The 17,106-nt window shown below is 45.8% G+C and overlaps 1 protein-coding gene across 1 annotated transcript in view; it reads left to right on the top strand.

The window, feature by feature from the left end:
• LOC138296102 (zinc finger protein 3 homolog) overlaps positions 1-17,106 on the top strand; it is a 1,150,345-nt gene that overhangs the window by 600,158 nt on the left and 533,081 nt on the right. The window contains exon 6 of the mRNA XM_069234957.1: positions 7,226-7,333. Within this exon, the coding sequence (XP_069091058.1) occupies positions 7,226-7,333 (108 nt within the window). The remainder of the gene's footprint in view (positions 1-7,225; positions 7,334-17,106) is intronic.

Raw genomic sequence — 17,106 nt, 5'->3', positions numbered from 1 at the left:
CCTTAGTGTTGGGATGTCTATTAAGTCAGTCAAGGGTGAATAATGGTTACTACACAATATGCCTAGGGTTTGGGGCATTCGCTCAGAGCGACTTGCTTCTCAGGGTTGCAGCTATTGTCGACAGGGGCATATCCTGCCTCAGTTTATGCTGTGGGAGGCAATTTCCTAGCGGCCTGCTGCTTAAAGGAATCTAGGAGCATATGGACAGATTTTTTCCTCTCAACATGAGCCCCGTTTTTGCTGTGTGGGCTATTAGTGCCAATAATCGTTTCTGCCTCTTCAGTTCAGTTCCATCTCTCCTAATATACCATTATTGGATTTCCTTGTTGCCTTTCTGGGTTTCTGCACACCCTTTTCTAGGTCTGTCACCTTGCGCTTAGGCATAATTGGGTGCAGATCCAGTGAGGCGGTGTGTGTATCCGAGTGATCTCTGGCTAAAATAATGCTCTCAACGAACTGAATACGTCTGCATGAATCCTGAGGTTTAATAGGGTATTTATTATCTGTGTTTAAAAGCATATTCCAAGGAGTCAAAGATATGGTCAGGGAGTAATCAGGGAATTAAGTTATATGTTTCTACCATATGATGTTGAGAGCAAGTCACAAAGTGATCAATCGACTTGAGATTCAAAGTTTGGGCAAACAAAACCAATTAATTAGAAACGCAGTACATCCCATTAAACTTAAGAGAAATTTCAGGTAAGTGTTCGTGTTAAAGGCATCAAAGTAAGGTGACCTAGACAAGAAACTCTACTACACAGAGGCAAGGAAAAGATGAAACAGTTCTGGAGGGAGCAACAATTAAGATTCAGCTGCAAGCGCAAAGTGACTGTAGCCGATGCCAGGATCCAAGGGCTGGCCAGGAGCGATGATTGCAGATTAGCAAAGCAATTACTTTTAGGGCTGGGGCAGCGACAGAATCCAGCAGCTGCACTCACATGATGGTTGCAAAATAACAGTGCCCTTTATTATGACACTGGATCGGCGGCTCAGTTCTCCCTGACTCTTTCTAGGGGCATGAAGGATTCCAAGCCTCCAAGTGCCACGAGACGCAACGTAGCAGTTTCAGGTGGAAAGGGTCTAGCTCAGATGCTGTAAGCCTCTGTAGCGTAGGGCCTAGAAAAGACACAGAGGCAAACAGTGGCAGCTTTATTTATTAGCTTCGGTGCTGTGTGCTGGATAGATTGACGCGCATGACTTTCACTCCACATTTTATAATTTTAGGGCCGGCACAAAGGCCCGACCATTCTGCTGCTTATTAGCAGGGTCTTCCTCCCTCTTGTAGTCCTCAATATTGGTTCGCCCCAACCTTAGCAAACACTATAGCCACCAGGGTGAAACTGAGGTTGCACCAGCCGCACAACTGGTTGAGGTCAACGTTGGAGGGTGACAAGCCCATCGCCATCTTGCTAGGGAAGCAAGCACGCACCGTGGATGGCAGAGTCACAGAAAAGTGCAGTGCCAGGGTCCTTGCCAAGTTGAGGCTCCAGGGATGGCAAGAAACTGTAAGCATCTGGCAGGGGCAATCGTACCAATTAAGGCAAAGGCACGCACTTAGAGCTGAACTACAAAACTGCCAAGAGCCTAATTGCAGGGCCACAGTGGGGTGGCCCCACACCGGTTCTTCCTGGCGCTGATGGGCACAGGACAGGCTTGTCCTTGGCCTGGGCGTTGCCCGCACTACAGGATATCTAAGTGCGCTATATAGAGCTTGCAGGTGTCTTGCTGGTGCAAAGAATGTGTAGGGCTGCCTCCTGGGGCCTGGAAAGATCTGGGACTTGTAGTCCCTTCTCAGAATGCTGCCTTTCATTCCATGCAGCGGGATGTCCAAGTGCGCTATATAGCTTTTGTCAATGACATCCTGTGTAGTGTCACACCAGTGACGCTACTGGTCATGGGCACTACCATGAGATGAAAGTAAAAGACATGGGGGTCGGTTAGACTCCCCTTCATGTTGCCATTAAATGGTGTGACCCCGTTGTCACGTGTGGAGCAGGCAGTAAAGTGAGGCTGGCTGGCAGGGCGGGATCAGTGACGCTCACGGACGTGAGCTGGAAACTATATCAGCCGAGCCAGAAGTTTCAGAGTAGCACATGTCCGTGTGTATTTGTTCAAGCGCCGCAAGCGATGGCAAATGACGCCCAGCGGTATAACATTGGCGACAAGGGGAGTGCTCCCACACTCACCGCAGTTGACTTGCCGTGGCAGCCGCACACCTCGCTGCAGTGCTCGTGCCACGTCCTGGTGAAGCGGCTTACCCGACTCTGACAGTTGTTCCCAGTGACTGCGGTATCCCATTCCTGATTCCCCGCCAGCCTACCTGCACCTGAAGCTTTGCCAAGCACACGTCCACAGAGAGGCCATGCCCAGCCGATGCCCAGGTATTCCCAGGGCTGCCCAAGTGTGCCTACCTCACCCCCTGGTGAGCGCTCAGCCTGCGGGCTGCCCAGAGTTTGTTCTCTCAAGCAGCAGATTCCACACTCTGCCTCCAAGAAAAAGAAAAATTAACTGAGAATGAAATTACAGTGGCTGATATGATGCTGTACAAAAACAACAAGGCAATAGTGTCAGCTTGAAAAGTGGGAGGAAACAGTAATAATACAGGCAAGATGTCTGCCATACCACCTTTCGAACAATTAGTCGTGGAAGGAGACTCATCTGCGCAAGCGCTCAGATGGAAGGACTGAGTCGAAAGAGTAGTATTATTCTTTGAAGCTACTATGGTTGAAAATGCACAAAAAGGGCCATGTTTCTACACGTGGGAGTCAAAGACATATACAGAATCTCCAAAACACTTGTTGAGGCCACCCCAAAAACCCACCTAACCCTAATCGCTGCCCTCAACATGCACTTTGAGCCAATGGCTAACTAAGACTATGGGCGTTTTGTCTTTCGTCAAGCCAGGCAGCAAGCCGAAGAGTCAATCGTCTCTTTCCACATGAGACTGAAAGAACAGGCTAACACCTACAAGTTCGCGGACGAGACCGAAGAAATTAGAGGGCAAATAATTCAAGGGTGCCCTTGGCAAACTATGCGAAAGAATTTTAGAAGAGTCTGGCAGATCCCTAACTGATATCCTCGTGATGGTAAGAATTAAAGAGCTGCCCAAGGCTCGGGCGTACAGTATGGAGGCTGTGCTTAACAGACCAATCAAAGGAGAACCATGATGCAGTCGCCTGCCAAAACAAGGCCTAAAAATGCTCACCCGCCCACCAGAGCATGTGGGTACTGCGGTGGGCCACCATATAGTTCCGCCGTCTGCCCAGCGAAAGGAAGGCGATGCGCTTGGTGCGGAAAACTCAACCACTTCGCCAAAGTATGCAAATCAAAGAAACCGCAAGCAGAGGGCACCTCAGTTAACACTGCCCTGGGTGCACCTGAGAAAATCAGCAACATGGATGACGACGACGAAGAGGAACACATCATCCACACGCTTTTTATTGTCGGGATGGCTGTCCCGTCATCAAAACAACTGCCCGATGTCAGATACTAGTAGGTAATCACCCCACTCTTGCCGTCGTAGACACAGGGGCCTCTATCAACATCATGCCCTCTGAGATGTACAATTGGATAACTCCTGCCCCTAGTATCAAATCTGCAAAAGTAAAGGTTTATGCCTACGGACAAAGCACACCTCTTGCCCTGAAGGGTTGAAGAAATACGTCTACACATGGACAAATCCATACAACCAGTAGCGCTCAGGCATCGACGAATTGCTTTCCACCTAAAGACTCAGGTGAAAAAGGAATTAGAGAAGCTTGAAGCAGTAGGCATAATCGAGAGTGACCGGGCCCATGACACAGGTCTCCCCAATCGTTGTCGCCCGAAAGCCCAAGCAGCCCGGTGAAGTGCGCATATGTGTGGATTTGCACTTTCTGAACAGAACGTTGCAATCAAAAGAGGGAGGCACCTGACCTCCACAATTGACGACCAGCTAGGCTAGCGAGGCGGGCTTTCAAAACTCGACTTGCGATCTGGATACCATCAACTCGTCCTCGTCTCGATATATCACAACTTTCTTCACGCACATAGGGCTCAGGCGCTACAAATGACTCAAGTTTGGCATCTCGAGTGCTGCTGAAGTTTTTCAGAATGTGATTCAAGAACTTTTTGCTGGCCTCCCAGGGGGTTATCAACGTAACCGACGACATCCTCGTATATGCCTCAACCGTCTCTGAACACCACAGCAGGTTAATATCGGTATTACAGCTCATTAGAGACTCCGATTTGACACTCCATCAGGGCAAGTGTGAGTTTCTCCAACAGAAAATCAATTTCTGTGGATACGTGTTCTCCTCTGGCGGAGTAGCACCTGACTCAGAAAATTTGGGAGACATAAAGGAGGCACCTCCCTCCACAAACCTAACAGAGGTCCGCAGTTTACTTGTAATGGTAAATTACTGTAGGCGTTTCATCAAAGGCATGTCGACATTAAGTCAACCACTTTGTGAATTGACAAAGTCCGGAGAACCCTAGTTGTGGGGGCCTACACAGAAGGCAGCTTTCCAAGCTACACATGATGCTCTCTCCGCTGATACCATCCTCAGGTATTTCAATGTCCGCAAGGAAACAACCATTGCGGTAGATGCTGGTCCCAAGGGTCTAGGGGCAGTATTGTTCAAAAGACAAGCTAACCATGAATGGTCACTGATCGCATTTGCCAGCCGGTCTCTGACCGACACTGAACAAGAAGTATTTGCAGATCGAGAAGGAGGCCATTGCGGTGCACTGAGGTAGCAGACATTTCCATCTGTATGTATATGGACTCCCGTTTACTGTAACCACCTATCATAAGCTCCTTATCCCCCTGTTTGACGGGGCAGCTTCAAAGCCACCACACCTAATAGAAAAATGGCTGCTCCAACTGCAAGAATACCAATGTTGCTTCGAATACAAACCTGGGTCCCACAACCCTGCTGACTACATGTCTCGACACCCTTGAGCAGCCACAGTGGCTGAGTCCAAAGATGCTCAGGAAGTGAAAGAGTACGTAAGATATGTGGCTGATTGGTCTTGACCACTACCCCTCTCCACTAAAGCGATATGCCAGACGACATTCCAAGACGACTGCCTACAGAAAGCATTGGAAGCAGTCAGATCAAACAAGTGGCATTCAGTGATGAAACGGCTATCACTACTCACCCCGAACTCCAAATGCATAATGGAAAGTCTCCACCATGTCAGTCACGAGTTGTGTATTGCCCTGATGGGTGTTTTTTTGAGAGGACATCGCCTGGTGATTCCCTCCTCCCTCACTGACAGCGTGATCCAACTAGCTCACAATGGACACCAAGGGATGGTAAGGGCAAAAGGTTGGTTAAGAACCAAGGTTTGGTTCCCTTTGATGGATGAGAAAGTGGAGGAACTGCTGCGTTCCTGTGAGTGGTGCCAAGTTTCAGGAGGGCCCAGTAGACCTGCCCTGGTAGTGATAGAAGCAGGGCCAGAATGACCCTGGGCCTCAGCCAGTCTCGATTCTGAGAGTCTCCCTGATGGAAGACACACCATGGTCATCATAAATGACTTCTCAAAGTACCCAGAAGTTGAAATCATCTCACTCAGACAGTGGACAGTGTAATACCTAAGGTTGAAAAGGTCCTAGCCACCCATGCCCTCATATCAGAGTTGAGGACTGACAAAGGACCTCTTTTCCAAAGCTATGAATTCGCATCCTACCTCAAGACAGCTGGGCTTCGTCACTGGAAAATCACCCCCAGATGACCTCAGGTGAATGGCGAGGTAGAGCGTTTCATGAGGACACTGAATAAAGTTATCAGGATTGCCTCAGCCAGCGGGCAAAATCCTGAGTACGCCATTTATGCATTCATGAGAGACTACCGCCAAACTCCTACTCCACAACGGGTAGGGCTCCTGGACGTGTCTCTTTGGGGCATGTGCTGGCAGACGCCATTCCACAGCACTGTGACAGGGTGTCTGACCCAATAAATGGCCAACAAGTATACCAGAAGAGGCTGGCCGCCGGCGCTCTAGGATCTCAGACCTGAAGGCCCGGGACCTAGTGCTTCTCAAGAATCAGTCGCTGGGAAGCACGTTTTGTTTGCCAGTTGGCTGCTGCCTGTAGTCGTAAGTCGGCAAGGCACCATGATCTGTGCTGATAGAGGTGGATCTTCCATCACTCAGACTATTTCCATGTTTAAAAGGTTTTACACTTGACTTTGCCCATCGGAATCGGGGTCAGTGTCCCGTTCCCCTAACAGTGATCAAGGCTTCGTGTCTGGGGCTAGTGATGTTTCACCTACTCCCTTGTTGTCTAATTCAGAGGCTTCTCATTCCCCCTCCAGTGGGAACCCAATTGTATTACTGTCCAAGGAGGCTCCCACCATTGACCACACAGACTGGTCCACCAAGTATGAACTAAGAGGCAACACAGTGCCTTCGCAGAGATGGCGGCACAATTTGATGTGAGATATTCATAGTGTACTCATGTGTATGATGCACCCACATTTCTCCGTTTCTGTTGTTTATTAATTTTAGGAGGAATGTAGTGTCTCATCAGTGACACAAGTGGTTGCGGGCACTACGGTGACATGAAAGTAAAAGACAAGGCGGTCGGTTAGACTCCTCTTCATGTTGCCATTAAATTTTGCGACCCCAGTATCACGTGTGGCGCAGGTATTAAAGTGTAGCAGGGCGGGCTCAATGACGCTCATGGAGGTGAGCCAGAAACTGCATAAGCCAAGCCAGAGGTTTCCAAGCTGCACGTGTGCGTGTGTATTTATTCAAGCGCCGCAAAAACATGGCAAATAACGCCCAGCGACATAACAATCCTGGTGCAAATGTGTGAAGAGCCGCCTCCTATGGCCTGAAACACACTGGGACTCATGATCTTTCCTCAGAAGGCTGCCTTTCTTCCCAAAAAACAGAACATTTTTTGGTTCCCTGGAAAGCGTTCCTGCCGTAGGGCCTCTGTCCTGGTAACTAGCGTTTACATTTGTTTTGGTTCTTCTTGTTCATTTCTGGTCTCTGAGACAGATCACAGGACGCAGTATAACTGAAAAGGCGGCGATTGGCAGCAATGAGTTAGGATGAGCCTTGACGGTTATTGTAGATACAAGTTTGCCTTATATCCATTAGGTTTTCCAATTCCGTGTCTGCATTCATTAATCACTTAATTCATTCTTTTTAAATAATTATTCTCTACAGCGAAGAACGCTTTTTTTGCTCCAAATGTACCAAATAATTATGTAACACGTGTTTTTGTGCCCAGCAGTGTTTTCCATGACCAAATGTAAGAAGAGTTTGGAAGTGGAAAAGGAGCTTGAGAACACATTTGTTGATCATTCTGAAGGACACAGCAACCCTGACCCCCATTCAGGTGATTTTCTAGGACTTTATACAGTTTTTTGTTATTAATATTTTTATTGTTTTTTTGGAATACATAACAAAAGGATCATAAGTGTTAACGCGTCCCTTTATGATAACTTATTACACATTAGGACTTGTTTTAGGCCAATGAATCTTTTGACCCAGTTGAGAGACACCTTAGGACGAGATAGCTAATCGACATATCAATCAATATGTCAATAACATCATCAATACTTATTACCACAATACATTTCACTTTAGTTAATGTCATTTAGTTGGATGCAAGACACCACTATGACCTTTCAGTCATGAATAACCACACCAGTTTAGTATAATTATGGTGATTTTATTCCCTATTGGTTACAATATAACTAGCAAGTTGATTAACCTCAAAACCTAGAAACACAATAGCAAAGTCACAATATGGCAACTCTTATAAGATTTTATCAAAGCAAGAATCACAAACATCAGAATATAACACGGCGTAAACATAAACTATCCTTAGCAGAGTATTGTTAACAAAGCATTAATTCAGTCATTTGTCCATTTGCATCAGTTTAGTGAACCCCTCTCAACTAACCTCTAATTAGCATTGGCATGTTGGGCTTCATGCAAAACAATTTATAACACCAATTTGGAAAACATCTAGCTATGGTCTCTGTCAAAAGAGAAGCAGTTGGTACCTAGAAAGGAAAAGCAAACAGACAACCACAATTCCATTGTCATATAGTTAACCTCCAAGGTTTGAGTCAGCACTCAGGTTCAGTCTTCGTCTTGAGGACATCAGTTGATTCGCCATCAGTCAGGAACTCAGTTCAGGCACAAAGGGAAAAGGGGCACTTCCCTCATTAAGGAGGTAAAGTGTAAAATGGGCAATCTAAGGACAAGGATTATTCTAAGTAAAATCAGCAAGTCACCAAATAGAGTGACAAAGTTTTTGGATCATATCACCAGCATTTCCCTAACCATTCTAACCACTTCCGTGTGTCATAGGTTTTTATCCCTTTTTCGTTGTACATTCCCCTAAAATCTAATTGGTCAAAGGGTTGCACCCCACTATCTTTACCCAGTTAAAATTGCATTATGTCATTATATCTTTCACCCCGCATTAGTTCTCAGGCATTTTATTGGTCCATATGATTGAAGTCTTTAGAGGTAGAATGTCCGGTATGATTTCATCCTTTTGTAATTCTTTGTGCATCTTTGGTCAGTAGCTCCATTGTTCGTACCGGTTTGGGCGACCTTGTATTTAACATTAGTCTACACTGTTGCATTTGGTTAATACATTTTCTACAAGCGCAATGAACTTCATGAGAACGGATCTACTATAGTTATATTCAGCTTCTAGTTTGAAGAAAACAAGAGTTCATGTCCTTTAGCGAGTCAGCACATTGCACGTTAGGAAAAATACATTTAATATGAGAACCAAGCAGCTAGGCCTCGACTCATGCTAACTATGGCCTAAAAGATTTATTAGCAAAAGTCTACAACATATACCTATTATTATTAGTGTAAATTATTTCAAGTACGCGTTTTAGCAAAACATATTAATACAGTTTCTAAGTAGCATTATCACACATTAATTCATTAACATTTCATGTTAATATAGATTATATAAGCCACGCTCTCTCAGTCCCTCCTCTGATGACACTTGTCATCACACGAACCTTTCCCTTTCAACCTTTCACTTTAATTTTTCACCTTGCGCATAATGCGCATTTCGACATCTTGCCCTTTGTGTGAGTTTTCCCAAATTTCATGAAACATTTTCTCCCTTGGATTTTCTTAATTTCTTTTGCTTCGTTTTGTCAGATTTTTCTTAATTCTTTCATTAATTTTGCATGCTCCCCATAAACCCAATAAACAAATCAGAACAATCAGTAGACCCCCTAATATTTTTGCAAGTACCCTGTTCCAAATATTACTAAACCAATTTCCTACTCTGTCAATTCCTTTCCCCACTTTCTCCCAAACTCCAGGTTCCTTCAGTTCCTTCAAATCTGCACTATCTCTTGTTACGTTAGGAAGCATACCTCTAATCTTTCTACTATTTTCAGGAATGAAACCACAACAATGGCGTTCGTTAAGCATCTTACAGACTCTGCTGCTCTTTGCTTAAAGAATGTCTAAAGCAAGCCGATTTTGAAGAGTCATAGCCCTCTTCGCAGCAAGTTTAGTATCCATCAGGAGTATAGCCCCTGTGAAGTTTGTCAGCATGTTATCCACAATAGTAGACAACTTTCGAATCTTTATGGAGTTCAAGATAACCCCTACCGAAGCAATTATGGCTCCAAATATGTCACCAACAACAGCAGCCGCTGTCTCTCTCTTTTGTCTATCATGTTGCAATTCAGACATTTTAGGTATTTGCTTTAAGTCATCAATCGGGTAAATCTTTGGGAAAACTATCCCCGAATAACATGTCCCATACCATCCCTTAGGGAGACGGTAATAAGCAATAAGCCCACAGATATAATAGATCCCAGGGATCGCTGGATCCTGTCCATTTAACATGAATGTCCATTTACTCTGAAACAAAAACACATGCCTGAATTCACTCGTTCCCACAAATAGGGTTGTGTTCAGATTTCGGCCTATATATACAAAGCCTACCTAAATGTAATGCATCTATAGCTAATTTGCCCTGCATTTTTATTGCGGTGTAAGCATAATCATTTGTATATGTGCGTTTTTCTAGCCCCTTTTCTAACCTTTCCTTCAGTGCTTTGCGTCTATCATCAGTATGATCTAAAAAGCTTTTCTCTACAGGCGTTAATAAGTAGGTCAGATTGTTGCGGTGCGCATAAGCTGTCCCAAATGTTAATGTCGGCTCAAAGAAACCCCTAACCAATTTTATGCTATTCTCTTTAGCTAGCTTATTTAGAAACTCAATCTCAGGCACAAAGGAAACTGCACATCTAAATTTGAATAAAAGTATTGCACATGTTCCTGATTATAGAATCTTGTTAGTAACAGGCTACAACTTATCCCGTAGGTTAGTGGAAGACTATGGTAAGTGACCCCTTCTTGCACCGATGTAGGGATCTTTGTACACACATAACAGTTCTTTGCATCCATTGTGTCAACATACTTATTCAGCAAGCAACAGAAAACATTAGTAGAGTTCCCCTTTTGAGTTAGTTCCTGCATGTAAGTATTTTGTATCCTGCTCAAACTTTTCCCACGGTGTTAGTGTAGCAGTCTCAGGTTTTGAAGCATTGTTAGTGACTTTCTTATCCAACCATGACATTCCCACAATCACGCCTACAATTATTATTGCACATACAATACCTAAGATAACTCTTAACCAACCACACACCTTACCCTTTTTGCCACTACCTCTAGTGTGAGCCATGATCTGTAAAGAATCAGATAGCAGATACAAAGCAAACAATCAACTTGAGGACGATATAAAAGCTCTTTTTTTTTTCTCTAAAGCAAAAGTCTCTGTTTCTCTCTGCGTGTATTTACAGCGTTTCACTCACCCCAGGACCCTTTTTGTCAAATCAGGTTTAGCAGCTTGTCACAATCGGCTATCAAAGTCAATTCAGGTTATCAATGTCTCATCCGGTAATTTTCAGTCTAATTTTTCTCAGCTTCACAGCTTTTTATTTTCAATTTCAATTTTTAAACAGTCTCTTTCTCAGGTTGATTTCAGGTGCCGTAGTATTGACCTGGTACCTCTCGATCAAAACAGAATGCTAAGAATTCTTGTTGCCATTCAGATGTTGCTGCATATGCCCATTCAGGACCCGCGTACATTTTATTTGCAACTCTATTTTTTCAATCTACGTTCACTCTGCAACTCTCCTTCACTGAGATCCTCTTTTCTAGTGGTGTCAATTTCTTCCGCTATTGTGTCACCATGAACTATTTTCTCTTTTGCAGCTTGTTTCTTTGGCCAGTTGTCACCTTTATGCGTTTTCTTTCTGCCTGGTCTTTCAGGACGCTGAACAGCACCCTCCTTTTGTACTATGGTGTTTTCTTTTGACAGACCTGCAATCGGCTCAGGAAGAGTTGATGTACTTTGTCTTCCTTCTGCTCCTTCCCTCTCGTCTTCAAAGTATGCAATGGGTTCAAGTTCTAACCCGTATCTGTCTATTTCTGGGAGAACCACTCCTTGTCTTGGTTCTCCTGCTGCCTCTACTGAGATAGGCTCACCGTCACCTCTCTCGAACTTGTTTACTGTTTGAGGGATTAAGCCGTCCTCAGTGGGCTCTCCTTCAGTCTCAGTTCCCCTTTGAATATTCTCCGGCCCTGAGACTTCCTTCTCTGGAGTTGTTGTTTCGGACACTTCAAGTTCCTCATCAGTTGGACATGTCACCTTCTTTGTGTGACTGGCATGTATCCAGTTTGGAACGCCTGCACATTTCACAGCAGTGGTTGTTGTCAGTATTACTTGATATGGCCCCTTCCAACGTGGCTCCAAACACAACTTCCTCACGTGTGTCTTGATAACCACCCAGTCACTGGCTCTCAAGGTGTGCCCTGGATCACTGATTGGTGGCAATGTGTTAGCTTCCACCTGGTGAGAGAAAGAGCGGACCACATCAGCTAGACCTTTGCAGTAGTCCAACACCATATCATCTGTGATATTCACAAGAGCATTTGCAGGTACTGCAGGCAACCTCATAGCTCTGCCCATCAATATTTCATGGGGAGATAGTCCTGTCTTCTTATCAGGTGTGTTTCTCATTGACATCAGCACTAAGGGCAATGCATCTGGCCACTTCATATTGGTAGCTGCGCACATCTTTGCTATTCTCGACTTCAAGGTACCATTCATCTGTTCCACTAGTCCTGATGCTTCAGGGCGGTAGCTACAATGCAGCTTCTGCTCAATGTCTAATGCAGCACACAAGAGCTTAATCACCTCATTGTTGAAATGTCTGCCCCTATCTGATTCTAAAGAGACCGGAAATCCGAACCGTGGTATTAGCTATCTGAGTAACAAGTTTGCTACTGTAAGACTGTCATTCCTATGTGTAGGGTAAGCTTCAATCCATTGACTGAAAACACACAGGGGGTCATTCTGACTCCCGCCGGGCGCGGTCACTGCGCGCCCGGCGGGAGCCGCCAAAATACCGTACCGCGGTCGGAAGACCGCGGTGGGTATTTTGAGGTTTCCCCTGGGCTGGCGGGCGGCCTCCAAAAGGCCGCCCGCCAGCCCAGGGGAAACCGTCCTTCCCACGATGAAGCCGGCTCGTAATCGAGCCGGCGGAGTAGGAAGGTGCGACGGGTGCTACTGCACCCGTCGCATATTTCACTGTCTGCTAAGCAGACAGTGAAATACAAGCGGGGCCCTCTTACAGGGGCCCCTGCAGTGCCCATGCCGTTGGCATGGGCACTGCAGGGGCCCCCAGGGGCCCCGCGACACCCCCTACCGCCATCCTGTTCCTGGCGGCCGAACCGCCAGGAACAGGATGGCGGTAGGGGGTGTCAGAATCCCCTCGGCGGCGCAGCAAGCTGTGCCGCCTTGGAGGATTCCAACGGGCAGTGGTAAACCGGCGGGAGACCGCCGGTTTACCCTTTCTGACCGCGGCTGAACCGCCGCGGTCAGAATGCCCTCGGGAGCACCGCCAGCCTGTTGGCGGTGCTCCCGTGGTCGGTGGCCCTGGCGGCCACCGGCCGCCAGGGTCAGAATGACCCCCACAGTCACCAACACGTACCTCAAACCTCCACACATAGGCATGTCAATGAAATCCATTTGCATCTTGCTAAACGGACCTTCAGCTCTCCCAATGTGGCTCAAAGTCACCACAGTCCCTTTTCCTGCATTCATCTGTTGACAGATGATGCACCTGTGACAGGTAACCTCTGTGGCTTGTCTGAATTTCGGATTGAACCAGTCAATTTTGAATAATCTGATCATTGCGTCCCTCCCAAGATGTGCCTGACCATGATAATTCCTTGCACACTGTGACAAAAGACTGTTTGGTAAAACCAATTTACCCTCCTCTGAGACCCACAAGTCGTCAGCCCTCTGTACACATTGCATTCTTTGCCAGGAGCGTTTTTCCTCTCTGCTAGTACGGCCCTGCAGTGATCTCAGCTCATCTAATATATCAACTACTCTTAATGCAAAGTTTAAGCATGTTTCATTCTCAGTTTCAGGTAATAGTTCCCACTGTTCCTTGAACGATATACAGTTCAATGCACATAACCTTGCGACTTGATCTGCGTAACCGTTTCCCATTGACACAAAGTCTTGTGACTTGACATGAGCATTGCATTTCCCCACGGCAATTTCAAGAGGTAACTGAATCGCATGCAGCAAATCCTTAATCTGTTCGCCATTTTTCACTGGTGAGCCAGAAGAGGTCATGAAACCCCTTTGTGACCATAATTGGCCAAAATCGTGTACAATTCCAAATCCATATCTGCTGTCAGTATAGACAGTGACTCTCAGGTTTGCAGCTGCGTGGCATGCCTTAGTAATGGCAATTAATTCAGCCACTTGTGCGGAATACACTCTTTCGAGCCAGGAAGCTTCTAGAATACCGGTGATTGTACACACGGCATAGCCAGCTCTCAGTATTCCGACTGATTCTCTCAAGCATGAACCATCGACAAACAAAATGTAATCATTTTCTTCTAACTGTGTATCCTTAATGTCAGGTCTGGGTTTGGTGCAAAGTTCTGTTACCTCAAGACAGTCATGCTCCACTTCCTCAGTATTATTAATCTCGGTGTTTTCAACAGGAAGTAAAGTTGCCGGGTTCAATACGGTACAACTCTTGAGAAAGACATTAGGAGACCCCAGTATAATGGTCTCATATCTCGTTAACCTAGCATTTGTCATATGCTGAGTCTTAGTTCGGGTTAACAGAATTTCAACTGAATGTGGAACCATTACTGTCAAGGTATGCCCCATCACTATGCCTTCACACTGTGTGAGGCTCTGACCAACTGCTGCAACTGCACGCAAACAACTCGGTAAGGCTGCTGCGACTGGGTCCAAAGTAGCTGAAAAATATGCTACTGGGCGGTTTGCACCTCCATGGGCCTGTGTTAAGACAGACAAAGAACAATTATCACGTTCATGACAAAACAGTAGAAAAGGCTTTGTGTAATCAGGCATACCCAGAGCTGGCGCCCTACATATGCACTCTCTCAATTTCATGAATGCCTCAAGCTCTTCCTCTGACAAAATTATGGTGCTCAGGTCATCCTTAACTTCCTTGCCTGTCAGTTTTACCAATGGTTTAGAGATAATCGAGAAGTTGGGAATCCACTGGTGACAGTAGCCCACCATTCCCAAAAACATCCTGATATCTCTCTTGGTTGTCGGGGGATTCATCTGCAGTATGGCCGTCACCCTCTCTTTTGATATTCTCCTGGAACCCCTTTCAACCAAGTGCCCTAAGTACTTTACCTCTCTCTGACAGTACTGCAACTACTTTGGGGACACTTTATGTCCATTCTTTCCCAAATGGTTCAGTAAGGCAATTGTGTCATACCTGCAGTCGTCTTTTGTTCTGGATGCAATCAACAAATCATCAATGTACTGCACTAGAGTCAAACTGAAAGGCAGTTCCAGTGACTCTAAATCCTTCTTCAATATCTGATTGAAGATGGACGGTGACTCAGAAAATCCTTGAGGAATTCTGCAGCAACTGTACACCTTGTCCAGGAATTTGAAACTGAAGAGAAATTGGCTGTCCTCATGAAGAGGCACTGAAAAGAATGCTTGAGACAGGTCCACAACTGTGAACCACTCTGCATCACATGGAACCTGAAACATGATCACTGCTGGGTTTGGCACTATAGGGCAACATTTTACCACAATCTCATTTATTTTCCTCAAGTCCTGCACAATTCTAACCTTCCTACAAGGCCTTTTTCAGACCCATTATTGGTGAATTACATTGGCTGCTCATCACTTCTTTCAGAACTCCTTGCTTTACAAAGTCTGTAATTATTTGTGACAACTAAATAAGGACATCTTGTGCCATGTGGTACTGCGGTACCTGAGGAAACACTGCATTTGGTTTAACCTGCACTTTAACTGGTTCTACTCCTTTTATCAGTCCTACTTCCTTTCCTGTCAGGTCCCATACCTTCTCAGTCACAGTTCCCTGCAATTCAGCTGGTAAGTCAGTCACTGTAAGCATCGAGAATAGAGTTATCAGAGGGTATTCTTCGTTTGCGGTCTCCATCTCTGACTCTGAGAACTGACCATCATCCCCTTCATCATCACTGTTTGTCTGCACGTCAATCCCTTCGTTGGAACAGGTGATCGAACATTTCGTCTTGCACAGTAAGTCCCTTCCCAGTAAAGACACAGGACTAGAATTACAGACTACAAACGTATGCAGTCCCTGGAAGTTACCAATCTCAACTTGAACTGGATCTGTAATCGGGTTTGTCAAATACTGGTTTGCTACTCCTACCACTCTTATGGTACGCCCTGAAAGTGGCAGTTTCAGAACCTCTGCACTTCTGACTGTAGAGCGTGTAGCTCCTGTGGGAACCAGGAATGAAACCTTGTGACCCATCACCTTTCCCTCCACATAGGGTCCCCTCTGATCTACTTCTAGGGACGCTGCAAGTCTGCACTCCTCACTGTCTGAAATATCATCCGACCATTCATCCTTTATTCCATCTTCACCACGCAATGGGAACTGCTGCACTGTGTTATTTTGACTCATCATTTGGCTTGTGACCTGCTGAGGAAGCATCAACTGTTGCTGTCCCATTGGAGCTAATGGTAATTGCATTTGCTGTCTAGGTACCAGGGGAACCTGCTGTTGTACTTGCTGCATTTGCGTTGGTTGAACACGCAGCATTTGCATTTTCTGCATGGGTTGTAACCCCTGCATCTGAACTATGTTATTCTGGAAGTTCTGATTTTGACCCCTCATTTTTGGACCCCTCGTATTTTGAAATGTACCGCCATCAATGCTTTGTTGAACGACACCATCCTGCACCATATTTGGGCATTCCCGCTTCCAATGCCCCACGCCCCTGCACGTGTGACATGGTGACATCTTTTTCATCCCCTGCGCATCATTTTGAACCACAACAGTATATAAGTCTGGACCGCGATTCACAAAACCCTGACCTCGGCCTCTCGGCTGTGCCTGAAACATGCCATTCCCTTGCGGTTGCGTTTGTACCATTTGCTGGATTCCATTTCCCTGCATCCCTGCTTGCGCTGCCCTAAGCTGCATCACCATCACTTTCTCCTTCAACTTACTCTGCTTCAACTGAATCTCGTCACTGCAGTATTTCGCATATTGCAACACCTCATCAATCGGCTTCGCTTGCCAACAGATCAAATGATTCTTAATCATCTGGCTAACTTCTGGTCTTAACCCTTCAACAAATCGGAACACAAGATGATTCATGTCTTTCGGCTCAATAGTCTCAGTGCCACTGTAATGCCTGAACGCTTTCAACAGCCTCTCATTATAAGCATGGATCGATTCTTTGACCTCCTGTGAGGTCCAATCTATTTTCTGCCAATCAGTCACTTTCGGTGACACTTTCTGCTTCAAAAACTCAATCACCTTATGATAGTACCTCATCACCTCCTCAGATGGTGCTCCGGTCACCTTATCTCTTGCCGGTTCCTGCGTCGGCCAGTCCACACCTCTCTTGCACTCAAGCCATAAGTCAGGTGGCGCAATAATCTCAAACAGGGTATTCAAAGTCTTCCCAAAGACATTTTGCAAGCTTCACAAACCTATCTGTCTGCTGGTACCATTCTATCGGCTTCTCCCTCAACCTGGGATAATCATTTGTGAAGGACAAAATATCACCCCTAGACCATGGTACATG

This window comes from Pleurodeles waltl, chromosome 5 (genome assembly GCF_031143425.1).
Source record: "Pleurodeles waltl isolate 20211129_DDA chromosome 5, aPleWal1.hap1.20221129, whole genome shotgun sequence".
Classification (NCBI taxonomy): Eukaryota; Metazoa; Chordata; class Amphibia; order Caudata; family Salamandridae; genus Pleurodeles; species Pleurodeles waltl.
This window is presented reverse-complemented; position numbering and strand designations above follow the sequence as displayed.